This window comes from Tursiops truncatus, chromosome 7 (genome assembly GCF_011762595.2).
Source record: "Tursiops truncatus isolate mTurTru1 chromosome 7, mTurTru1.mat.Y, whole genome shotgun sequence".
NCBI classification, from domain to species: Eukaryota; Metazoa; Chordata; class Mammalia; order Artiodactyla; family Delphinidae; genus Tursiops; species Tursiops truncatus.
The window spans coordinates 56,553,520-56,581,194 of NC_047040.1; the positions used below are offsets into that span (position 1 = coordinate 56,553,520).

Below are 27,675 nucleotides of genomic sequence, written 5' to 3' on the forward strand. Positions count from 1 at the left end.
AGTAAAGTCTTTAATTTATACATGTATGAGGAGATAATTCAACATTTAAAAGGTTATTTACCTAACCTCTTTTGAACTCAGTTTAATTTCTTAATGGTCACAAAAATCATTGCTTTGATAGCCAGAAATATTTCCTAATGTACTATTAAAATATAAAGTATTGGCCCACTTGTGTTATTTGGTAGCAAAAAGCAAAAAATAATGTGACTGGCTACACAAGTCTGTTCATAGTAAAAAAAGAAAAAAGTGAGGGAGAATGGAGAAAGGGCAAGAAAAGGAAGGAATGAAATAAACAGAAAAATTGGTCTGAGCAAGCTGGTACTTTTTTGCTTACATGCCCCACTTTGTATTGGTAAGACCAGATAATGAGTAGCACTTTTTCTTTGTAACAATTCATTAATCAGAGAAATGATCCTTGCTAGTGTTTGGATGTTTTACTTAATTTGATACCTCTGGCCTGCTGCCCCACTAGTGCCAAAATTATTATTTCTCACCCAGCAGGTGATAAATAACAACTTCAGTCCTGATTAATACCATGAATCCTTCAACCTGACTAATGCAAAAAACTTGAGACCTACAGAACAAGAGGGTGATAATTGTTGTGAGAACTGTTGAAGCTCTGCTCAGCTTGTGAGGAAAGAAAGCCACAGGAAATGAAGCATTTGCTAGCAGTCCAGCTGATCCTAAGAGGCTTCATTAAGCCCATCTCAGTGACATTCACCATTTGAATACCAGTGCTAGATATTCTCCCACCCAACACTAAGTTTTAAGTATCTTCAGAGAAAAGAAACCACTAACTCATTTTTGCATACATTTAAATATTTATTGAATGGATGAATAAATGGATAGATGAATAATACATGAGAAAAGAGAATTCTTGCCCAAGTACTCGACATTGTAATATGGGTCATTTGAGAACTACATATGGTTATCTCTTGTCATTTCTCTAATAATGCAATTGTGCACAAATGTAGTTCTGCTAAAACCCACAGCAAAATTAACATTCTCTGCTGGCAAAAAGAAAATTGTTAGCAATGGCCAGTAACTAAAGCCACATGGTGCCATCAACTTGATTATGATCATTTAGCACCGGATACCAAGGTAGTATACCCGTCATCCTCAGTTAGGCAGATGGTAAGGGGAATATGTATTGTTTGAAAAGCTTCCCAGGATATTCCCTCTTAATTGAGAAACTTCTTTAAATGGTACTATATATTTTAAGTCACAAGTCAATGGATTCATAATGGTGTCAACCAGTTGAACGTGGCCTAAAGACATATTTGCTTGGCAGGCAAGTTGTTTTAATTTCTTTATGCTATTTAAATGCCTTAGTCAGAGGGATGCGTTCTCCAGTTTTGCACAGCCTCCACCATTCTCTATTGTCTTAATATCCTGTCCAGCTCACTCATTCTGACTTCCAAACTGAGTTTATGATCCCTAGCTAAATGGAAAGATATAAATAATAACAACCAAGGGAAAAAAAAACTGAGACAGTAACCTGGATCAAGATATGTGGCTAAATATATCCAGAGATTTTTCAAGAATCACAAATTATCTAAGCATCAATTTCTTCAGTTAAGAAATATTTTACCTCTGCCCTACCTAAACAAGCAATGCCTGGCATGGTATCAAGATCTCTTGAAAATTGCACAATGTTATAAGTGATATGGAAACACAGAAGAGCAGAATGTAACCCAGCCTAGATCTCAGGATAACTCTTAAGAATAGTTTAGCCAAGGTTTGAAATAAATGGAGAAAGAAACAGAATGAAACAAGAACCCTCTTCCCTCAGTAACCAAACATCTCATAACGCTTAATAAGAAGTGAAGAGGGCTTCCCTTGTGGCACAGTGGTTGAAACTCTGCCTGCCGATGCAGGGGACACGGGTTCGTGCCCCAGTCCGGGAAGATCCCACATGCCGCAGAGCGGCTGGTCCCGTGAGCCATGGCCGCTGAGCCTGTGCGTCCGGAGCCTGCGCTCCACAACGGGAGAGGTCACAACAGTGAGAGGCCCGCGTACCGCAAAAAAAATAAATAAATAATAAAAAAAAAAGAAGTGAAGAAAAGTACCTTAAATTGAAATTCTAGACTATTGATTCATCACTGATTTTCGCTTTAAATTAAAATATAAAATCTAAATAAATTAAATACAAATAATATAAATTGAATTGGTAGTCAAAAATCTACTCCTCCCCCAAATCCAATAACCTTTAAGAATGACAATCCCTATAAGTTTCAGAGAACAGAGTGTCATCTAATTCATAACTTTATATCAACTTTATATAGGTACAATTTGCATAGAATAAAATGCAGTTTGATGAGTTTTGACAAATGTATACAACTTATAAACAAAATCAAAATATATAGAATTTTTTCATTCCCCCCCAAATCTTCCTTGTGCCCCTCTGTATTCAAGCAAAAACAAAAACCCCCCAAACCCAAAATACCTCACCCCAGGCAACCACTGATGTGCTGTCAATATAGGTTAACTTTCCCTATTCTAGAATTTCATATATCCATACATAGAGTATGTATGTTCACTTCTGGCCTCTAACCTTCAGCCTACGTAATGGTTCTAAGATTCATCCAGGGTGCTGTAAGTCATAGTACTCTGTCCCTTTTACTATGAGTAGTATTCCATTGTTTGAATAAACCATAATTTGTCGATTCATCTGTGGATGGAATTTGTTTTTTTTTTTCAAACTCCAGGCTATTATGAATTCAACTGCTATGAACATTCAGGTACAAATCTTTATATGGACGTGGTTTCATTCCTCTAGGGCAAATACTTAGAAGTGGATTTGCTCAATCATACAGTAAATGCATATTTACGAAACACAGTTTTCCAAAATGCTTGTACCAATTTATACTCCCGCTAACAGTGTGTGAGAATTCCAATTTTTCTACATCTTTGTCAACACGTGGTAATGTCAAACTTTCCAATTTTAGCTATTTTAATAGGTGTGTAGTGATATCTTGTGGCTTAATTTACTTCTACCTGATGGCTAATGACATTAAGCTTGTTTTCATGTATTTATTGGCCATTTATATCTTTTCTTTTGTATAATGTCTGTGTTATGTCTTTTGCTCACTTCTTAACCTGGGTTGTCTTTTTATTAATTTCTAAGAGTTATTTATCTGTTCTGGATAACAAGACTTTTATCAGATATATTATTACAAAATATTTTCTCCATCTGTGGCAAGCCTTTTCATTTTATAAAGTGTCTTTGGAAGCGCAGAGTTCTAAATGAAGTCCAATTTTTCAATATCTTTTTTTCGTAAGTGCTTTCTGTGTCCTATCTATAAAACCTCTGCCTACCCAAGGACACAAAGATTTTTCCCCAGTGTTTTCTTCTAGAAGTTTTAGAGTTTTAACTTTTACATTTAGATCTATAATACATTTTGAGTTGTTTCTTATGCTTGAGGTAATATTGGGGTTTTTTTTCCATATGATATTGAGTTGTTCCAGAATCATTTATCTAAAAACCTATCTATTCTCCCCTTTGAATTATCTAGGGTTTTATTGGTTTTCTCTATCTTGTCTCTGTTTTCTATGTCATTTTGGGTTTACTTTCTCTATTGTTTGTCCATTTCCGATTTTATTGATTTTCATTCTTTGTTATTTCCTTCATAGTACTTATTGGGGGTTAATTGCTCATCTTTTTCTGGATTCTAGAGATGGAAGCTGAGATAGTTGATTGTAAACTTTTTTCCTTTTCTAATATAAGCATGTACAGCTATAATTTTCCGACTAGGCACTGCTTAAATTAAATCACATGAGCTTGGATATATTTTCATTATTCCTAAATTCAAAACATTTTCTAATATCCTTTGTGATTTCTTCCTTGACCATGGGTTGTTTTGAAGTGTTTTGTTTAATTTCCAAATGTTAGGGGGTTATCCATGACCTAAATTTACTCGGAAACTATTTGTTGAGCACCTGCCATATGCTCAACAAGTTAGTAAGTTTCTGGAGATACGGGACAGGAAAATAGCAGATCTTCATCCTGACTACTTAACCTTGCACAGTCCCTGGCAAATTAAAGGTGTTTACTGAATGAATGAATATAAGCACTTTGGGGGAACGTACAAATGAAATGTGATTAGAACTTAACTCTCAAGAGTATTAATCTAGTGATGAAGAATATGATTGATACCAAGGGACAAAGACTACATGGGTATTCAAGAACTTGCCAAAATAATGCTTCTTGTGCTAATGAGAAATTCAGCACTTCTAAATTCTCCAAGGGAACAGATAATGGATGTCTAATCTGATACTGCTTTTAGTTGGAAAAAACTTTTAACATCACATAGTCAAATGACTGCCAATAAATGATACAGTAGATCTACCCCGTATGAATAATGTGTTAAATTCTTGTTTACACAATTATAGCCTTATATGCAGGAACATATCATAGACTGTTAACTAACTTTCCAGTCTATTTAAAAAATCAGGGACTTCCCTGGTGGCACAGTGGTTAAGAATCCGCCTGCCAATGCAGGGGACAGGGATTCGATCCCCGGTCTGGGAAGATCCCACATGCCGCAGAGCAAGTAAGCCCGTGCACCACAGCTACTGAGCCTGTACTCTAGAGCCCCTGAGCCACAACTACTGAAGCCTGCATGCCCTAGAGCTTGCGCACCGAAACTACTGAAGCCCGCACACCTAGAGCCCGTGCTCCACAACAAGAGAAGCCACCGCAATGAGAAGCCCGCTCACCGCAACGAAGAGTAGCCCCTGCTCGCCACAACTAGAGAAAGCCCACACGCAGCAATGAAGACCCAATGCAGCCAAATAAATACATAAATAAGTAAATAAATAGTCAACTATCATAATAAACACCTAGCTAGTTGGAGAAAGATCTTTCCTATTTAAAAGCCTAGACATTTTTAAAAATTCAATTGACTTAATTTAATTAATTAGCTTTGTCTTTTCATTTTGAAACTCTATGTATGGTCAATAATGAGACTCTCGTATGTTTTTCCTCATGCACTTTCTTCTTGTCTTTCAGTTTCCCTGTTTGTGATACAAATTCTCAATGATATCCTTAAGTACATACCTTGCTTATTCCAACAGAAAAAAGTAAAGAGAACTGGGAATTCAAACTAAATATTTACAATAAAAAGCTAAAAACAGCAATATCCTTACTGTTTTATTTTTAATGCTCTCTGGTTTTATAGGAGTGAAACATTACACTGATGAAAGTACATTGTATTAAACTCGGTAAGCCAACATTTCTGATTAAAATCCCATAAAATTAGTCATTTTTCTGGTCTAAGCTATATTATAGTCTTTTATACATTATTTTTAAAATAACTTTTGTTTAGTTTTAAAACCTAGGCAGTGAAAAACAATAAGGAGCTAATCCCCCAGAAACAACTTTGTGCCTATAAATGGTATTTCTTTTGAATGTATGATTAAACCAAAATGAAATAATTACATGTTCAACATTAACAAAATACACGTTATGTGGGCACAGAGAGATTTAAGTATGCTCTTCCCTCCCCAGTTTCAATTAAATAATCACTGAAAGTTCACATATTAAATATTTGGGTGTGAAATGCACAAACATACTGAATAATATCTAACACACCAAACTTGGGACATTGATCTAATACTCAGTATAAATTAACAATCCATCACCTAAGATATTAGGTAATATTTGTAATTTGGTAAAGTTTTCAAAATACTTAGTAAATACAAAGGGTATGATTGTTTTTTAAGGTATAGCCTTTTACTCTCTCTCACTAATGGAGGAAGTTAGGACTCAGGAGGGAGAAACATTGTTTTTCAAATTAGAATCAATATTTTTTCCTCCAATACGATCTCATCAAGTAGGCAGGTGAGGATAAAATGAATACTTTATATCTTTAGTGTTTAAATAGAATGCGAGCAAATCAAATAAGCTATGTTTTAGAACTTTATAAATATTAATAATTATGATGTATCTAGCATTCTAGCAATAGATATAATCAATTGGCACTAAAATTCTTCATTCTAATTATAACTGATTTTCATAAAAATAACCTGAAGCATTATAATATCCTAGAATACCTTCTGCTTCATTCTGAGTAATTAAGTTATGCCTGATGCTATTTCACTATTAATTACATCCTACTGCATTTTAATGATTTGAAAACTGAAAATCCATGTAACAAGCAATACTGTAATTTACCATAATAACAAAAGTTAGTGTAACATTTCTGGACAAAATTTCAAATTGGAATTTAGTATGATAAGTATGGCATTTCTAATCAGCGAATTCATAAAATTCTGTTGGACCAACTGGCTAGCCATTTGTATGAATAGGTAAATAAATGAACATACAAATAATAAAGCCAAATCCTTAACTCTCTCAATTCTTGCCTCAAGATAACTTCCAGTTAGACCAAAATAAGCATACAAATCAAGCCATAATAAAAAAGAATATATGACAATACATTTAAAAAAGTTTAACTTACTTCTGGAAAAAATGAAGTCAAAAGCAAATGGCAAGCTGAGGACAAAGATCCACAATACCTATGAAAACAATGGGTTAATTTATGCATGATACAAAGATCACATGTAAATCAATAAGGAAAAGAAACAATCTAATTGACAATGAGCAAAATTAGACATTACAAATAACTAATAAAGATATGAAAATATGTTTAATCTCACTTATACAGAAATACAAAATGAAAGAGTAATGAAATACTACTTTTCAGTTAGATTGGCAAATATTTAAATGTTTCATGGTGAAACACAGTTTTGTGTGATGTGAACTGATATAATTTAGCTATATGACCGTGAACAAATTTCTTAATCTCTCTGTGCCCCCTTAGTTTTCTCATCTCTAAAATGGGGATAATATTACATCATAGGGTTATTGAGAAGAACACATTATTTAATATCTGTAAAGAGCTTAGAATAATGACTCACATCTGCAACTACTATAAGTCTTTACTAAATAAATACACTTTTAAAAATTAAGACTTTGTTTTTTAGAGCAATTTTAGGTTCACAGCAAAATTAAAGGGAAAGTACAGAGATTTCCCATATATTCCCTGCCCCCAAGTATGCAGAGCTTCTCCACCATTATCAGCATCCCTCACCAGAGTGGTACAACTGTTACCACTGATGAACCTACAATGACACATCATAGTCACTCAAAGTCCACTGTTTGCAGTTCATTCTTGGTATTATACATTCTTTGGGTTTGAACAAATGTAAATACACATTTTTAGAAGGATAATTTGACAACGTATACTCTTAAAATTTATCAAAAGCAAGAAACATATATGCTTTCACAAAAAATTTCCATTAAAAAATTTACCCTTCAGAAATATTTACATATTTTAAGATATATGTTCAAGAATGTTTACTACAATGTAACATATGTACACTGTAAACCACCTAAATCTCTTATTAATAAGGGTGATAAACTACTTATGGTACACCTTCATATAATGAAACATGTAACCACTGAACACGTGTCCACAATATTCTACCCTATAGCCCATAAACTGTCAGAAAAGATAAGTATTTTAAAAGAATATATCTATAGCAACAGTAGAAAACAAACAAACAAACAAAAAGGGCTACCAGAGAGGCAGAAATTCTGAAGAAATTGTGCTTTAAAATATAATGCAGGGGCTTCCCTGGTGGCGCAGTGGTTGAGAGTCCGCCTGCCGATGCAGGGGACATGGGTTCCTGCCCCGGTCCAGGAAGATCCCACATGCCGCGGAGCGGCTGGGCCCGTGAGCCATGGCCGCTGAGCCTGCGCGTCCGGAGCCTGTGCTCCGCAATGGGAGAGGCCCCAACAGTATGAGGCCCGCTTGCCGCAAAATAATAATAATAATAATAATAATGCAGATGGCATAAGATTTACACAGAAATAAGTTTGGAGGAAACCAAAGCTCCAAGTAGAAGCAGAAGGTTATCACAAAAAATGGCAACAGTCCAAGGAAACTCCGCTGGTAGGTACCACCGTATTATACAAATTGCAGGAAGGGATTTTAGGTATTCAAGTGATTAATTAGGAAAATTAATTCAGAGCACCTTGGCTAATGGGGCTCTCCTCCATCTCCAGCTTTGGCTAAGAAAGAGGTGCTCAACAGCAATATAGTATTTGCTCTCAGAATGATGTAGTGAACATAGATCTGAGATTAGAGAGACAGTGAAGCACACAAGTAACAACTAATCCCAAGAATGAGGAACAACACACTCACAAACTGCCACCAAACTCTATTTAGAAGCACATCATGGAAAATGAGAAGAACCAGACAAGGTAATATAACTAGCACCCACAAAGAAATGTGTAGCAATTCTCAAAAACAAAGAAAGACGAGCAGACAATGAAGAATTGGCAAACATATAAAGAAAACCAATTCCATGAGAGAAAAACACCCAAATTCAACTGAAAACTGCATCCCAGAACAAAGCTCAAGAATATTCATAGGGGGTTTCCCTGCTGGCGCAGTGGTTGAGAGTCTGCCTGCCGATGCAGGGGACACAGGTTCCTGCCCCGGTCCAGGAAGATCCCACATGCCGCGGAGTGGCTGGGCCCGTGAGCCATGGCCGCTGAGCCTGCGCGTCCGGAGCCTGTGCTCCGCAACGGGAGAGGCCACAACAGTGAGAGGCCCGTGTACCGCCAAAAAAAAAAAAAAAAAAAAAAAAAGAATATTCATAGGAATACAAAAATATGCAGACCCCCAAAAGACATAATTAACAATATCTGACATCAAAAGTTACCAAGTATGGGGCTTCCCTGGTGGCGCAGTGGTTGAGAGTCTGCCTGCCGATGCAGGGGACACGGGTTCGTGCCCTGGTCCGGGAAAATCCCACATGCCGCGAAGCGGCTGCGCCCGTGAGCCATGGCCGCTGAGCCTGAGCGTCCGGTGCGTGTGCTCTGCAATGGGAGAGGCCACAACAGTGAGAGGCCCGCGTACCGAAAAAAAAAAAAAAAAAAAGTTACCAGGTATGCAAAGAAGCAGGAAAATACAACTTGTAACAAGGGGGAAAAAAATCAGTTTATATGCAACACAATATAAAACTTTCAAGAAGTACTCAAAAGAAAATCTAAATGAATGGAGATATTTACCATGTTTTAAGAGCAGAAACTCAATATTTTTAAACTGTCAATTCCCATCTAATTAATCTACAAGAAAAGGATCTTCCATTTTTATTTAACATTAACGTAGAGGTGCTAGTTACCACAATGTGACAAGTAAAAGAAACGAAAGTTTAAAAGAAACAAACCTGCCATTATCTAGGCATTATATTATTTTATCTATAGGAAACCCAAAAGGATCCTTAGAAAGATCATTAGAATAAAAACATTCAAAACATTACTGGGTAGATTTCATACAAAAGTCATGAACATTTTTTATATCAACAACTTAAATTTTTAATTGTTATTTATAATGGCTAAAAATAGAGTGAAAAAATAGAAACAAAATCAACCAAAGATGTTCAAAACCTCTATGGAGAAAAACCTTACTGAAGGACATTAAAGAGATATGTGGAAGCATGACACATTCATGAATATAAAGACTCAATTTTGTAAACGTAGTGATTCTTCCCAAAATGATCCAGAGATTCAATGTAAACACAATCAAAATTCTTCTTGTTTTTGATGGAATTTTAAAAGTTGATCCTAAAACTGACATTGAAGGGCAAAGGTCCAACTTCAATTTATGAAGATAAAGAATAAAATGGGGGATTTGCATTATCACATATCAAAATTTGATATAAACTATAGTAATTAAGAGAACTTGATTTTGATGCAAAGTAGGATAGCCATACATGGCATAGACCAATATAATAGAGTCATCATAAATTATCTCCAAAAAACTCTGTATAGAACACAGAAGCCAGGTAGACAGAGTTTAGTTTTTTGTAGAACAATTCTTCAAGCTAACCAGTTCTTGAAGAACTTGACTTTTTTTCTTTTCCTTAAGTTTTATATAGGAGTGCTATGCAGTTGAAAATTATACCTTTCTCAACATATCTGCTGTCAGTTTCCCATTGTCTTTCTCCACAAATTTCAACAAAAAGTAAACTGAATGTGCTTAGGAATTTCATAAAGTGTTCTTTGTGGTATTACCTTTAACATCTCATTTAAGGTCTCCACTCAGTTGGTAAAGCAGGCAAGAACTTACAAGGGGAACACTAAAATAAATACATGGAAATATTTTAACATCATACAATGGGTATAGTTTCCAGTTACCCGCTCTATGACACTGAGACCTACCATAACCATACTGGTTCACAAGACTGTGTGCACTGGACTGATTAAAATACAGAAAGTAAACTAGCCACAAGGCTTTAGGAGTCACTTCCCATGGAAAAAAAAGTAAGGCCTTATTTTGGAGTCCCATGAATGAGAGGACTGTAAGACTGAAGCCTGACTTATACATAAGGATTGGGAAGGATGTCCTGTATAAACTAGGCACAAATATCTCAAATCATGAAGGAAAAGATTGATCATCACTGACTATATAAAAATTGAGAACTTCTGTACATTAGAATACACCATAAAGGGAGTGAAAAGACAAACAACAAGCTAGGAGATATTTGTAACCCTTATAACCAAGTAGGCGTTAATATCTATAATACAAATAGGACTCCCATAAATCATAAGAATAGGCAAACAACCCAGCAGAAAAATAGGCAAAGCCACTAGGAAGAGTCATTTCAAAAAAAAAAAAAAAAAAATGGAAGAAGAAAATGGCCAATAAATATAAATATGTACTCAGTTCATTGGTAATCTGGAAAATACTAACTAAAGCCCAAATGGAAAAAAAAATGTCCAATAATTCCAAATATCTGCAAAGTGGTAGGTAAGTGTAAGTGTGTAAACTGGCACAAACATTTAGGAAAGCAATTTGGAATTACCTAGTGAAAGACACATACCTGACAACCCAGCAATTACACTCCTAAGTATATACCCTGGAAAAATTCTTACACATTTATATCAGAACATACGTACAGAACTGTTCATAAGCAGCATTTTTTTAACAGCAAAATTCCGTACACAGCCAAAATGCCCACTGACAACAGAACAGAGAAATAAAGTGTTGTATTTGCATATAAAAGAATACTATGTAATTAACCACTGCTAGGTGCAACAAAATGAATGAAAATTTTAAACGTAATATTGTGTGAAAGAAGAAAAACACAGCAGAATGCATATAGTATGATTCCATTTATAGAAATATCAAAAGTAAAAAATTAAATCACGGGAATGATTAACACAAAATTCAGGATAGCGGGAACCTCCAGTGGTAGAGCAAGGAGTTGGGATTAGATGAAAATAGTGTCAAATAGAGGTTTTAAGATACCAGTAATGTTCTATTTTTTAACCTAGGTGTGGATATAATCTACATAACAACAAAATATTTTTAAGAACATGTTTATATATTACATCTTCAAAAGCAGACTTACATGAACTTTTGGGCAACATACATTATAAAGTAAATAAAGCATATAAAAAAGAATGGGAGTACAGACCGCCCTGACTTGGTAACTGTTGAAGTGAGGTAGTGGTTCATACGTACATGGGAGTTCTTTTTATTTTCTCTTCTTTTTGTATGTTTGAAATTTTCCATAATAAAAATGCTTTAAATAGTCAGCACTTAAAATTCTTAATGAGCATTTCTTGCCTCAAGAGTAAAAAACAGATGGCGGAGTAGAAGGAGGTGTGCTCACTCCCTCTTGTGAGAGCACTGGAATCACAACTAACTGCTGAACAATCATCGACAGGAAGACACTGAAACTCACCAAAAAAATACCCCACATCCAAAGACAAAGGAGAAGCCGCAATAAGATGGTAGGAGAGGCGCAATCACAATAAAATCAAATCCCATAACCACTGGGTGGGTGACTCACAAACTGGAGAACACTTATACCACAGAAGTCCACCCACTGGAATAAAGGTTCTGAGCCCCATGTCAGGCTTCCCAACCTGGGGGTCTGGCGATAGGAGGAGGAATTCCAAGAGAATCAGATTTTGAAGGCTAGCAGGATTTGATTGCAGGACTTTGACAAGTCTGGGGGAAACAGAGACTCCACTCTTGGAGGGCACACACAAGGTAAGTGTGTGCAACAGGACCCAGGGGGAAGGAGCAATGACCCCATAGGAGACTGAACCAGACCTACCTGCTAGGGTTGGAGGGTCTCCTGCAGAGGCGGGGGATGGCTGTGCTCACCATGGGGACAAGGATACTGGCAGCAGAAATTCTGGGAAGTACTCCTTGGTATAAACGCTCCCAGAGTCAGCCATTAGCCCCACCAAAAGGCCTGTAGGTTCCAGTGCTGGGTAGCCTCAGGCCAAACAACCAACAGGGAGGGAACTCAGCTCCACCTCTCATCAGACAAGCTGATTAACGTTTTACTGAGCTCTGCCCACCAGAGCAACACCCAGCTCTACCCACCACCAGTCCCTCCCAACAGGAAGCTTGCAGAGCATCTTAGATAGCCTCATCCCCCAGACGGCAGACAGCAGAAGTAAGAAGAACTACAATCCTGCAGCCTGTGGAACAAAAACCACATTCACAGAAAGACAAAATGAAAAGGCAAAGGACTATGTACCAGACGTAGGAACAAGATAAAACCCCAGAAAAACAACTAAATGAAGTGGAGATAGGCAACCTTCCAGAAAAACAATTCAGAATAATGATAGTGAGATGATCCAAGACCTTGGTAAAAATAATGGAGGCAAAGATCGAGAAGATGCAAGAAATGTTAACAAAGCCCTAGAAGAATTAAAGAACAAACACCTAGAATAATTAAAGAACAAACAAACAGAGATGAACAATACAATAACTGAAATGAAAAATACACTAGAAAGAACCAATAGCAGAAGAACGGATAAGTGACCTGAAAGAATGGTGGAATTCACTGCCACAGTACAGAATAAAGAAAAAAGAATGAAAATAAATGAAGACAGCCTATGAGACCTCCGGGATAACGTTAAAAGCACCAACATTTACACTATAAGGGTCCCAGAAGGAGAAGAGAGAGAAAGGACCTGAGAAAATATATGAACAGATTATAGTCGAAAACTTCCCTAACTGGGGGAAGGAAATAGCCACCAAGTCCAGGAATTACAGAGTCCCAGGCAGGATAAACCCAAGGAGAAAGATGCTGAGACACACAGTAATCAAACTGACAAAAATTAAAGACAAAGAAAAATTATTAAAAACAATAAGGGAAAACGACAAGTAACATACAAGGAAACTCCCATAAGGTTAACAGCTGATTTCTCAGCAGAAACTCTACAAGCCAGAAGGGAGTGGCACAATATATTTAAAGTGATGAAAGGGAAGAACCGAAAACCAAGATTACTCTACCCAGCAAGGATCTCATTCAGATGTGACAGAGAAATCAAAAGCTTTACAGACAAGCAAAAGCTAAGAGAATTCAACACCACCAAACCAGCTCTACAACAAATGCTAAAGGAACTTCTCTAAGTGGGAAACACAAGAGAAGAAAAGGATCTACAAAAATGAACACAAAACAATTAAGAAAATGGTAACAGGAATATACATATCCATAAGTACCTTATATGTGAATGGATTAAATGCTCCAACCAAAAGACACAGGCTCACTGAATGGATACAAAAACAAGACCCAGGGCTTCCCTGGTGGTGCAGTGGTTGACAGTCTGCCTGCTGATGCAGGGGACACGTGTTCGTGCCCCAGTCCAGGAAGATCCCACATGCCGCGGAGCAGCTAGGCCTGTGAGCCACGGCTGCTGAGCCTGCACGTCCGGAGCCTGTACTCTGCAACGGGAGAGGCCACAACAGTGAGAGGCCTGCATACTGCAAAAAAGAAAAAAGAAACAAAAACAAGACCCATATATATGCTGTTTACAAGAGACCCACTTCAGACCTAGAGACAGATACAGACTGAAACTGTAGGGGATGGAGAAAGATATTCAATGCAAATGGAAATCAAAAGAAAGCTGGAGTAGCAATACTCTTAAGAGATAAAATAGACTTTAAAATAATGTTACAAGAGACAAGGAAGGACACTACATAATGATCAAGGGATCAATCCAAGAAGAAGATATAACAATTATATATACATATGCACCCAACATAGGAGTACCTCAATCCATAAGGCAAATGCTAACAGCTCTAAAAGAGGAAATCGCCAGTAACACAATAATAGTGGGGGACTTTAACACCTCACTTACACCAACAGACAGATCATCCAGACAGAAAATTAATAAGGAAACACACGTTTTAAATGTCACAATAGACCAAATAGATTTAATTGATATTTACAGGACACTGCATCTGAAAACAGCAGATTACACTTTCTTCTCAAGGGCACATGGAACATTCTCCAGGATAGATCACATCTTGGATCACAAATCAAGCCTCAGTAAATTTAAAAAAATTGAACGAATCAAGCATCTTTTCCTACCACAATGCTATGAGATTAGAAATCAATTACAGGGAAAAAAACGTAAAAAACACAAACACATGGAGGCTAAACTATATGTTACTAAATAACCAAGAGATCACTGAAGAAATCAAAGAGGAAATAAAAAAATACCTAGAGACAAATGACAATGAAACATGACAATCCAAAACCTATGGGATGCAGCAAAAGCATTTCTATGAGGAAAGTTTATAGCAATACAATCCTACCTCAAGAAACAAGAAAAATCTCAAATAAACAATCTAACCTTACACCTAAAGGAACTAGAGAAAGAAGAACAAACAAAACCCAAAGTTAGTAGAAGGAAAGAAATCATAAAGATCAGAGTAGAAATAAATGAAATAAAAACAAAACAATAGCAAAGATCAATAAAACTAAAAGCTGGTTCTTTGAGAAGATAAACAAAATTGATAAACCTTTAGCCAGACACATCAAGAAAAAGAGGGAGAGGACTCAAATGAATAAAATTAGAAAAGAAAAAGGAGGAGTAACAATGGACACCGCAGAAATACAAAGCATCCTAAGAGACTACTACAAGCAACTCTATGCCAATAAAATGGACAACCTGGAAGAAATGGACAAATTCTTAGAAAGGTTTAACCTTCCAAGACTGAACCAGGAAGAAACAGAAAATATGAACAGACTAATCACACATAATGAAACTGTGATTTAAAATCTTCCGACAAACAAAAGTCCAGGACCAGATGGCTTCACAGGTGAATTCTATCAAACATTTAGAGAAGAGCTAACACCCATCCTTCTTAAACTCTTCCAAAAAATTGCAGAGGAAGGAACACTACCAAACTCATTCTACAAGGCCACCATCACCCTGATACCAAAACCAGACAGAGATACTACAAAAAAAATTACAGACCAATAACACTGATGAATATAGATGCAAAAATCCTCAACAGAATACTAGCAAACAGAATCCAACAACACATTAAAAGGATCGTTGACCATGATCAAGTGGGATTTATCCCAGGGATGCAAGGATTCTTCAATATATGCAAATCAATCAATGTGATACACCATATTAACTAATTGAAGAATAAAAACCATATGATCATCTCAATAGATGCAGAAAAAGCTTTTGACAAAATTCAACACCCATTTATGATAAAAACTCTCCAGAAAGTGGGCAGAGAGGGAAGCTACCTCAACATAATAAAGGCCATATATGACAAACCCACAGAAAACATCATTCTCAATGGTTAAAACTGAAATCATTTCCTCTAAGATCAGGAACAAGATAAGGTTGTCCACTCTCACCACTATTATTCAACATAGTTTTGGAAGTCCTAGCCACGGCAATCAGAGAAGAAACAGAAATAAAAGGAATACAAACTGGAAAAGAAGAAGTAAAACTGTCACTTGTGCAGATGACATGATACTATACATAGATAATCCTAAAGATGCCACCAGAAAACTACTAGAGCTAATCAATGAATTTGGTAAAGTTACAGGATACAAAATTAATGCACAGAAATATCTTGCATTCCTATACACTAACAACGAAAGATCGAAAAGAGAAATTAAGGAAACAATCCCATTCACCATTGCAACAAAAAGAATAAAATACCTAGGAATAGACCTACCTAAGGAGGTAAAAGACCTATACTCAGAAAACTATAAGACACTGATGAAAGAAATCAAAGATGACATGAACAGATGGAGAGATATACCATGTTCATGGATTGGAAGAATCAATATTCTGAAAATGACTATACTACCCAAAGCAATCTACAGATTCAATGCAATCCCTATCAAATTACCAATGGCATTTTTTACAGAACTAGAACAAAAAATCTTAAAATTTGTATGGAGACACAAAAGACCCTGAATATCCAAAGCAATCTTGAGGGGAAAAAAACAGAGCTGGAGGAATCAGGCTTCCGGACTTCAGACTGTACTACAAAGCTACAGTAATCAAGATAATATGGTACTGGCACAAAAACACAAATAAAGACCAATGGAACAGGATAGAAAGCCCAGAGATAAACCCACATACGTACAGTCAACTAATGTATGACAAAGGAGGCAAGGATATACAATGAAGACAGCCCCTTCAATAACTGGGAAAACTGGACCGCTACATAAAAAAGAATAAAATTAGAACACTCCCTAACACCATAACACAAAAATAAACTCAAAATGGATTATAAAGACCTAAATGTAAGACCGGACACCATAAAACTCTTAGTGGAAAACACAGGAAGAACACTCTTCGACATAAATCACAGCAAGATCTTTTTTAACCCACCTCCTAGAGTAATGGAAATAAAAACAAAAATAAACAAATGGGACCTAATGAAACTTAAAAGCTTTTGCACAGCAAAGGAAACTATAACCAAGAAGAAAAGACAACCCTCAGAATGGGAGAAAATATTCACAAACAAATCAATGGACAAAGGATTAATCTCCAAAATATATAAATGGCTGACACAGCTCAATATTTAAAAAAAACCAAACAACCCAATCAAAAAATGAGCAGAAGACCTAAATAGACATCTATCCAAAGAAGAGATACAGATGGTCAAGAGGCACATGAAAAGCTGCTCAACATCACTAATTATTAGAGAAATGCAAATCAAAACTACAATGAGGTATCACCTCACACTGGTTAGAATGGGCATCATCCAAAAATCTACAAACAACAAATGCTGGAGAGGGTGTGGAGAAAAGGGAACCCTCTTGCACTGTTGGTGGGAATGTAAATTGATACAGCCACTATGGAGAACAGGATGGAGGTTCCTTAAAAAACTAAAAATAAAATTACCATATGACCCAGCAATCCCACTACTGGGCATATACCCAGAGAAAACCATAATTCAAAAAGACACATGCACCCCAATGTTCATTGCAGCACTATTTACAACAGCCAGGACATGGAAGCAACCTAAATACCCATCAACAGACAAATGGATAAAGAAGATGTGGCACATATATAAAATGGAATATTACTCAGCCATAAATAAGAACAAAACTGGGTCATTTGTAGAGACATGGATGGACCTAGAGACTCATAGAGAGTGAAGTCAGAAAGAGAAATACAAATATCATATATTAACGCATATATGTGGAATCTAGAAAAATGGTACAGATGAACCCATTTGCAAAGCAGAAATAGAGACACAGACGTAGAGAACAAACGTATGGACAGGAAGGGGGAAAGCGGGGGGAGGGGTGGTGGGATGAATTGGGAGATTGGGATTGACATATATACACTAATATGTATAAAATAGATAATAAGAATCTGCTATATAAAAAATAAATAAAATTCAAAAAATAAAAAGCAACTCAGATTTCCCATTTTAGAATGTAGAAGGCTAAAAAGAGCATTGCTCCCCCCCTTACAGTAATGATGAACACCATACAATCTGCAAATTCACCCTGGTTCTTGTACCCAGCAGCAGAGAGCTGAGGTTGCAGGGCCAACTAACCCAAAATCTAAGGAGAAAAGGGACATAAGCACTTGCTTACCTGAGACAGACACTACTGGACAACAGCAAGAACTTAGCTAATATTTTAAACTAATGGTTAAAGGCTGAGTGTGAGCTAACAAAAGCCTAGCAAAACCCTGGAGGCCACAAACGAAAAGAGGAATTCACATTTACTCACAGGGTCTTCTCGAAGGAACTCACAGGAAGTTAACCAAAAAAAAAAAAAAAAAAAAACCCCAAACGGGAGACATGGTGGGAATCTGAGAAAGTGTCCCGTGTGGTTCCCTGGAGAGGAGAATAGCAGCAATTACAGGAAAGGCACAAAACCCCCACCTAGATCCTTCTTCCCTATTTCTCACATGAAACAAATATATCAACAAATCAGTTGTATATCCACATGCAAAAAACCTCCAGAAAACACTTAAGACTCTTACCTCACCTCATTAAAATTAACTCAATATGGATCATAGACTTAAATGATATAAGAGCTAAAACAATATAACTTCTAAAAGAAAACATGGAAGAAAATCTTTAGGACTTTGGATTAGGCAAAGATTTCTTAGATATAACAACAAACGCATAATCCAGAAAGACTTGATAAACCGACTTCATCAAAATTAAAAATTTCTGTTCTCCCAAAGACACCACTGAGAAAACGAAAAGACAAGCCACAGACTGGGAGTAAAGCAGTATATACTATTTGAACACAGGCTCTGATTAAAGATATATATTGTAAACCATGGGTAATCACTACAAAAAAAAAAATTAAGGTATAAATAATAAGCCAATAGTGGGGATAAAATGGCCTCATTTTAAAAAACACCTCAATCAATCCAAAAGAAAGAAGAAATCATTAAAAGAAACATAGAATAAAAGCAAATAGAAAATATCTGGCACGACGATATATTTTAACCCATTTTCATCAATAATTACATTAAATGTTAACACCTTAAACAATTAAAAGAGGAATTGTCAGGTAATCCAAGATCCAATTCTAAGCTGTTTATAAAAAAAAATTTTTTTTAAGTATGTAAGAAGGCTAAAAGAAAAATGATAAGATATATATAGACCTTGCAAACTTTAAAGAAAAACTGAGTAGCTATATCAAATAACTAAATTAACTGAAATAACTAAATTAATATCAGACAAATAACTTCAGAGCAAGAAATATTACCAGCAATAAAGAAGGACAGTATATATCAATGAAGGGATCAATTTTTCAAGAAGAAATAATAATCCCAAATATATATATACCTAACAAAAGATCTTCAAAATGCATGAAGCAAACTGATAGAAATAAAAGGAGGGGAAAAAAAGCCATAATTCAACACTCCTCTCTCAGCAATGTAGAACAAGTAGGCAGAAAATTAATAAGGATATAAAAGACCTGAGCAACACTACCAATTAGATGAGCTTAACATATATAGAATTCTCCATACTATAACAGAAAAATGCACACTCTTTTCAATTACACATGGAACATTCACCAAGATAAACCATACACTGGACCATAATGCAAATATTAACAAATTTAAACGAACTGAAATACAAAATATGTTCTAGAAATACAACAGAATTAAACTAGAAATCAATAATAGATACCTGGGAAATCCTCAAGTATTTTCAAATTAAAGAATACACTTACAAATAGCCCATGGGTCAAAGAAGAAATCACAAGGGAATTAGAAAATATTTTGAACCAAATGAAAATAAAACCATGGCATTTCAAAATTCCCTCCAAGCAGTGCTTTGAGGGAAATTTTTAGCATTGATGCTTACATTAGAAAGGAAAGCTTTGAATCAGTCTATGCTTCTATATTTAAAAACTATAAAATGTAGAGCAAGTTAAACTCAAAGCAAGAAGGAAGGAGATAATAATAAGGGTAGACAAGAAAATGAGAATAACAAAACTACAGAGAAAAATCAATGAAACCGAAAGCTGGATTGGGGAGGGGGCTGATCAATAAAAATTGATAAACCTAGCACAGACTGATCAAGAAAAAGAGAAGATAAAAATTACAAATATGAAGAATAAAAGAAAGGACATCACTACAGGTACCACAGAAAGGATAAAAATGGAATACCAAGAACAACTCTATGCCCATAAATTCAACAACTTAGAGAAAATAAATTCTTTGAAAGGCACATGCCAAAGCTCACTCAAGAAGAAACAGATGATCTGAACAGTCCTAAATTTATTAAGTAAATAAAAATGTTAAGCTTAAAATCTTCCAACGAAGAAACCTTCAGGCCTAGTTAGCTGCATTGGTAAATTCTACCAAACATTCAAGGAAAAAGTAGTACCGAATCTAAACTCCAGAGTATAGAAGAGGAAGGAATACTTCCTAACTCATTTAATGAGACCAGCAATAACCTGATACCAAACCCAGAAAAAAGCATTACAAGACAGCCAGAGACCAACATGCCACATGAATATGGAAACAAAAATCGTTAACAAAATACTAGGAAATCAAATCCAACAATATATAAAAAGAGTAATACATCTTGACCATATGGGGTTTATCCCAGGAAACTAATGTTGATTCAACATTTGAAAATCAATTACATAACTCACCATTTCTATAGTCTAAAGGAAAAAATATATATAATCACCTCAACAGATATGGAAAAAGCTTCTGATAAAATACACCATTCATTCATGATTGAAACACACACACACACAAACTCTGAGCAAACTAGAAACAGAAATTTTCTCAACCTGATAAAGGGCAGCTAACTACAAAAACCTACAATTATACTTAATGGTGAAAGACTGAATACTTTCCTCCTAAGATCATAAATAAGGCAAAGACGTCCATTCTCACTACTCCTGTTCAACACTGTACTGGAAGTCCTACTGCAATATGGCAAAACAAGCAAAAGGCATACCGATTATAAAGTATTAAATAAAATTATTTCTATTCACAGAAAACAAGACTAAGTAGAAATACTCAGACTGGGAATTCCCTGGCGGTCAGTGGTTAGGACTCTGTGCTTTCACTGCTGAGGGCCCAGGTTCAATCTCTGGTCAGGGAACTAAGATCTCACAAGCCAGCATGGCCAAAAAAACGGAGAAATACCCAGAGATTCTACTACAGTCTTATGACAAATTCAATTACCATAATTTGATAAAAATGTAAAAAAAAATGAAAAATAGAAATCCGATCCCAATTCTTAGGAACTTAAAAATAGATTAGGAAAATATTTCTATCGATCTAGATATAATCAAACTTTTCAATATTTCCTTTTGACTCAATGAAATTTACAAATTATCTCATAAGAAGCAACTGGTTGTAATACTTTAAAAAAAGAAAGTAAAATAAGTGCAAAAATTTGTATCTTAAATTTTACTTTAGAATGTAGTATCTTGAAATATCTCAATGTACAACTGCTTTTTACCCATTCTCACTAGACAATCATAAACAACAGTAAGAAAACTACTTGTTATCTATTCATCAAAAAAGTATCAAAATATATTAGTCTCTTAGATTGACATATTTTATAATTTCTCCTTTTCCTGGATTTAGGGTTCCAAATGAATTAATACAATATCTACTCATCCAACATTCAAATCAATTAAAAAAGTAACAAGTTGGGCTTCTAAAGGGTTTGATAGAAGATACAGTTGGCCCTCCATATCTGCAATTTCCACATCAGCAGATTCAACCAACTGCGTACCTAAAATATTAAAAAAAAAAAAAAAACCAGGAAGTTCCAAAAAAGCAAAACTTGAATTTGCCTTGCACCAGCAACTATTTACATTGTGTTTACAACAATTTACATGGCATTTACAAGTCATCTAGAGATGATTTAAAGTATATGGGAGAATGTGTGTAGGTTATTGCAAATACTGTACCATTTTATGTGAGGGACTTAAGCATCCAAAGATCTTGATATTTGTGGGAGGTCCTGGATGACTGTAGTTATTTTAAACCCAACAATGTACATCATTCAGAAGTCATCAAATGACAGGGTAGACTATACCCATCTTGATTTAAAGTTTCTCACTACTTATGACTTAAATTTTAATTTAAATAAGGAATCATGCTACTTACTTTAAAATTCAGTACACACCTAAGTGTTTTGGCAGCAAAACCTTTAACTCTTTGGTCAGCAAACTAGCTTTTCAGTGGTAACTTTTAGCTACTGTGACTTGGTTTGATGGACCCAAATTTAAAAGATAAAAGCAGGTATTAAATAACCATAATTGAATGTCAAGTTTTCTACTTTTTAAGACATTCTGTTTTGAGGGTGATTCACTCAACACTAGAGAAAAACAAGACCTCTATCAAAGTGATCCATAGTCAGTAAGTCTTAAATAAGAGTAAATATCTCAACTTGGAATAAACAACCATTGTCTGCCAAAGTTTCTCATATTAAGATAATACAGCCAGCCAGTTGTAATGATTAAGATTAAAATATCAGAGCCCATGTTGTTGTAATATCTTTATATCCAAAAAGCTCGAAGAAAAAAGTCTAGATTTTATATACTGAGTACAGAAGGTACTTGTTCTATGAAATGAACGTTATGGCATTATTATTATTTTTTTTCTTTTGCGGTACGCGGGCCTCTCACTGTCGTGACCTCTCCCATTGAGGAGCACAGGCTCCAGACGCGCAGGCTCAGCGGCCATGGCTCACGGGCCCAGCCACTCCGCGGCATGTGGGATCTTCCCGGACCGGGACACGAACCCGCGTCCCCTGCACCGGCAGGTGGACTCTCAACCACTGCGCCACCAGGGAAGCCCTATGGCATTATTAAAAGAGCATCATTCAGTATAAAACAAGCATACAAAAATACATACCAAAAAAAACTGTCATAAAAATTGTACAAAAGCACAGATAACTTGGAAATTTTTATTTTAATAATAAAACAAATTACAAAATTAGTTCAGGAAAATAATAAATAGCACCATAGTCAAAAGGGAGCACCCAAAGTTTATGTGGGACTTGGGCTAAGGAGAACCTAATACATCCCTTATAAGGTATAAATCTATAATCTTAAAAAAAAAAATGTAGTTTTCTTTAAAAGCCAAACAGATGCCAGACGCCTAGGTTTGAATTCCAACTCTACCACTTACTAACTCTATGACCTTGGGCAAGGTATTACCCATTTTGTGTCTCCATTTCCTCTTCTGTGAACTGGGAATAATAACCTTCATAGTTTTTGTAAGGATTAAATGAGTTAAAATGTCTGGTACATAAAAAGGAATATAGAAGTACTACTATTCTAGACATTTTCAAGAAATTATTTGTACATCTGACTCTTTTATAGCATCTCTGGCTTTACATAAAATATTAGAAAAACTGAAAGAAATACAGCATATAATCTTTTATGCTTATGTATAAATTGATACTTCTGTGAAATCTATCCTCCCTTCTCCACAAAAGGAATAAAACAGCATTATTAAAATATTATTTTCTCCAAAAAGAAGTTTCAAAAAAATAAGGTCCTTGAAACTTATCCCTTTATCAAATGTAAATAATAGCTGCTCTGATAAAATGTTTTTAAGTTCAATAAAGTTTAGATAAGAAAAATGCTCTTAAATGGTAATCTGTTCCAGGATTTAATCACTTTGTAATCATGCGCATTTTCTAAGTGCTCACCGTTAAGAACATTCTTCCCGTGACCAGGTTTACCATGCATTACATCTACAAAGTAATCTTGGGAGTATGGAATACAAATTATTGCCTTAGAAAAGACACTGTTTATTCCATGTATAAAGCTCAGAGAGTAGCTTTCAGAAAGATGGAAAGAAAGTAAATACACCGGCCACACAGTTGTTTGAGCTTTATTTTTATATGCATACATGTGTCAAAGAAACCAAAAATTTCAAGATATAGAGTACAACATATCAAATGAAATCATTCAAAATTATTTTAATGTATACACAAATAGCAGTATAAGGTACACGTATACGATACATTACGTAATTTGTTTTGAGGTTGTGAAAAGCAGTATTTTTGGTTGTAAAATTCTGATACTATTATCTATTACATCATTCAAGTAACATATATTTCAAAAGTCAAACTTTTTAAAAATAATAACTAAATTAACACATAACTCTAAGACAATCTGATGGATGAGCTGACTTTACCAAAATAGTGTTGTTCGATTCTTCTACAGAAAGCAAGGAGGTTGCTATAGTTTTTCACCTTCTCAGAAAGTTCATCATTGGTCAACTGTGTGGTAAGAATGGTGTACAGATGGCCAAATACCAGTGCATCTAGTTCAGTAGGCCTAAGACAAAAGCAGAAATGAGAGTAACATGAACAGTGTTTAACTTGTATGGTAGACTATATACTATTTTTTTAAACACTTTATTCATCTATTTAAAAGAAAAAAAGTCATGTAAGCAATAAATCCTACCCCAACTTGATAGAATTTATTCTATTTTATTGGAGTTTCTGTTATAAGATATGAAAGAAAAAAAGATCTTTTAAACTACGATTTGCTAGTTGTGTGACTTGCTTTTTTAAATAGCATCATTTAAATGTGTTAAAATAATATTGGTGTAAAAGAAAAAAGAATGTCACACAAATGGAATTATATAGTGTGTAACCTTAAAATAATAATAATATTGGTGTAAATGATCATATTCATTTTATTCATTAATTTATTCACTAAATATATACAACAGGTCTCCAGTGTGCCAGGAACTATGCCAGATGCTAAAGATATAAAAGCAAGAAAGATATTCTAAGACATGGACACAAAACATAAATTACCACAACACAATTTAGTAAGTGCTTTTGTAGATGCATAACCAAAATGCTGTCAAAGCAGAGAATTTCACTGTGGTGCTAGGAAAACAGAATGATACCTGATTACCTGATCATCATATTACAACATGATTTAATTTTAATTTTACCATTTTAAAAGTAAACTTAGATTTCTGAAGGAGATGTAAGAATGGCTTCAACAAAATTTTTTCTATGTTTTCTTTCCCTTTAATTATATATTACTAACAAAAAGATGAAATTTATCTACCTTGCTACTAACGGTCTATAAATGGGACATCACCAATCTATATTACATTAAAATAATTACAGTAGACCCTTGAACAACACTGGTTTGAGGGCTTCCCTGGTGGCGCAGCGGTTAAGAATCCACCTGCCAATGCAGGGGACAAGGGTTCGAGCCCTTGTCTGGGAGGATCTCACATGCCGCGGAGCAACTAAGCCCGTGCGCCACAACTAAGCCCATGCACCACACCTCTCTGAGCCTGTGCTCTAGAGCCCTGAGCCACAACTACTGAGCCCGTGCTCCGCAGCAAGAGAAGCCACTGCAATGAGAAGCCCACGCACTGCAACAAAGAGTAGCCCCCACTCTCTGCAACTAGAGAAAGCCCGTGCGTAGTGACAAAGACCCAACGCAGCCAATAATTAATTAATTAATTAATTTTTAAAAAATACTGGTTTGAACTGTGAAGGTCCACTTACACGCAGGTTTTTTTTCAATAAATACGTACTACAATACTACACAATCCAGGGTTGACTGAATCTGCAGATGTAGAACCACAGATGCAGAGGTCTGACTGTAAAGTTATACATGGATTTTCAGCTGCAGCAAAGGGTCAGCACCCTGAGCCCCCTCATTGTACTGTACTAGTACAATATTACAAAAGGAGAAAATACCATCATTATTATGAACTAATTATTGCTGTCAGCCCTACAGTGAAAAAGTTACTGAGAAAACATATTAGTCGACCTAAACTGTAAAAATATGTTGCAGTAATCTGGTTTGGCAAAACAGATTTGGGGGTCCGTCAAATCCTAATTCTGTCACTTACTAGCTATGTGGCCTTGATCGCCACTGATGAATGACTTCTTTTAATAGTTGCATGGCTTTGTATCTCTTCATGCCACTAATTCCTAAAATATTTATCTCCAATCTGAATCTCTCCCCTGAAGTCCAGAATCATACATTCAAAGGCCTATATAACAATTCCACTTGAATGCTGAATAAGCATCTCAAACCTGCTTGTCCCCTCATCTTCCCAAAATAAAAGTCACCACTACCCACCACCTGTTCAAGCTAAAAATCTGAGTTACTCTTCAGTCCTCTCTTTCTCTTACCCTCCCATATCCATTAGCAAGCCTGGTGAGACACAACCACCAAAATATGTCCTGAATGCCACCACTTATCTATATCTCCTCCAAGCATAAAACATTGGAATGAATTTCCACTCCACTTACACTAACATGCCAAACTCCTTATCCAAAACATACAAATCTTAGAAGATCTGGCTCCTGTTTACCTCTTCAGCCTCATCTCCTACCATTCTCTACACACAACCATAAATGGTTTTGCTTCTTCCATTTGAACATAAACTCTAGCCAATCTTAGGGCCTTGACCCAACTATTCCTGCTGCCTGGAACACCCTGCCCTTGACTTCATACTGCTGGCTCCTCCTTGTTTTTCAGAATACAACTTAAATATCACATCTTAGTTTGAGTGGTCAGCGTCCCCTGACCACTCAAACTAAAGTGGACATATAGCCGCTTATTGTGATGTGATTCTATTTTAATTCTCTATATGGCACTTAAAACTATCTAATATTTGTTTTTAATTAACTGTCTATCTCTTTCTACCAGGACATAGTCTACTTGTTTCCTGCTGTGTCCCCAACACCTGCAACAATGCCTGGCCCAAAGTAGGTTCTCAATAAATATTTGTTTAATGAATCGATAAAAAGGTGAAGTACTTCTCATACCATACTATAACTGTTTACTTAATGTTTCCCCCATTATACTCTAAGTTCTCTAAAGATAACACTGCATATATCTTTATAACCCCAGTTCTTAGCAAAGTATCTAAGGAACTGAATGGTTATTTGCTGAATGAACACACGAAAGAGAAAGAAAGCATCCTGCCTAAGTTGTATAGGATATTTAATTTTTCAATAGTAGTTACTCACATTCTTCCAAAGCCTTCCCTCTTTTGACACATTCATGAAGTATTAATCAAAGTCAAATGTGCAATTTATGGCCATGTTTAAGAGGGTAGTCAATAGGATAGTTTTAAAAACTCACAAGTGTCCTGGGACTTAATAGCACCATGATCCTAGCATTACAGATGAAGAATCAATAACAAATGGATACCTGAGAAAAACCAAGGATGTAGAAGGTGGATAAATATTGAGCTGAGGCACTTTGTGAGAAGTAATATAAACACCAACTCTTCCAGATCCCTAAACATATTTCTTAAAACGTGTATCTTACCAATTTAGGATTTATTTTCCTAATCCTTATTTAGGATTAACTACCCTCTGCTTCTTGTACAAGAGCCTAAGAAAAGGTGAATATATTCTCTGATGCAACTTCCAGTAGGGTAGATGGGCATCTTTTATCAATAAGGGAAGGCTCTGAATGAGCTCAGGAATGAAGGTATGTTCAAACCAGAGTAGTCTAGAAGTACCCCTGAAGTGGTCAAAATATTATTTGCTTCAAATATACATCCACATAACTCAAAAGGTGCTGAATTATGTAGGGTAATGAGCATACAAAAACTGATCTGATGTTACCTAAAGATAGCAACTTCGTGACAAATTACTTTTAGAGCATCTAACAGGAAGCAGAATACACTATACTAAATCAAACAAAACACACACATAACTTAATGCATATTTTTTGTAATCCTTACAAATTTCAGCAACTACTTATATTAGTTGACTCTGACATATATGTTATCAATTCCCACAATTCTTTCTTTTTAAAAAGTACACTGTGGGCTTCCCTGGTGGCGCAGTGGTTAAGAATCCGCCTGCCAATGCAGGGGACACGGGTTCGAGCCCT

The 27,675-nt window shown here is 35.6% G+C and overlaps 1 protein-coding gene and 1 long non-coding RNA gene across 6 annotated transcripts in view; both read right to left on the reverse strand.

Annotated features, from left to right (window-relative positions):
* The window catches only part of LOC141279173 (uncharacterized), a 42,210-nt gene extending 25,262 nt beyond the window's left edge, over positions 1-16,948 (reverse strand). Inside the window, exons 1-3 of one of the 2 annotated variants that reach the window (XR_012333066.1) lie at positions 10,088-16,948; positions 8,734-8,890; positions 6,462-6,519 (exon numbers count right to left, since the gene is read on the reverse strand). This is a non-coding gene — a long non-coding RNA (uncharacterized lncRNA). Of the gene's footprint in view, positions 1-6,461; positions 6,520-8,733 lie in introns of both variants that reach the window. The other variant, XR_012333065.1, reaches the window with a different exon arrangement.
* Positions 16,949-23,652: 6,704 nt separating this feature from the next.
* The window catches only part of MTX2 (metaxin 2), a 63,699-nt gene continuing 59,676 nt past the window's right edge, over positions 23,653-27,675 (reverse strand). For all 4 annotated transcript variants that reach the window (XM_019923185.2, XM_019923188.2, XM_019923187.2 and 1 more), the window contains one exon: positions 23,653-24,117. In XM_019923185.2, the coding sequence (XP_019778744.1) occupies positions 23,943-24,117 (175 nt within the window). In that variant the 3' untranslated portion in view covers positions 23,653-23,942. The remainder of the gene's footprint in view (positions 24,118-27,675) is intronic.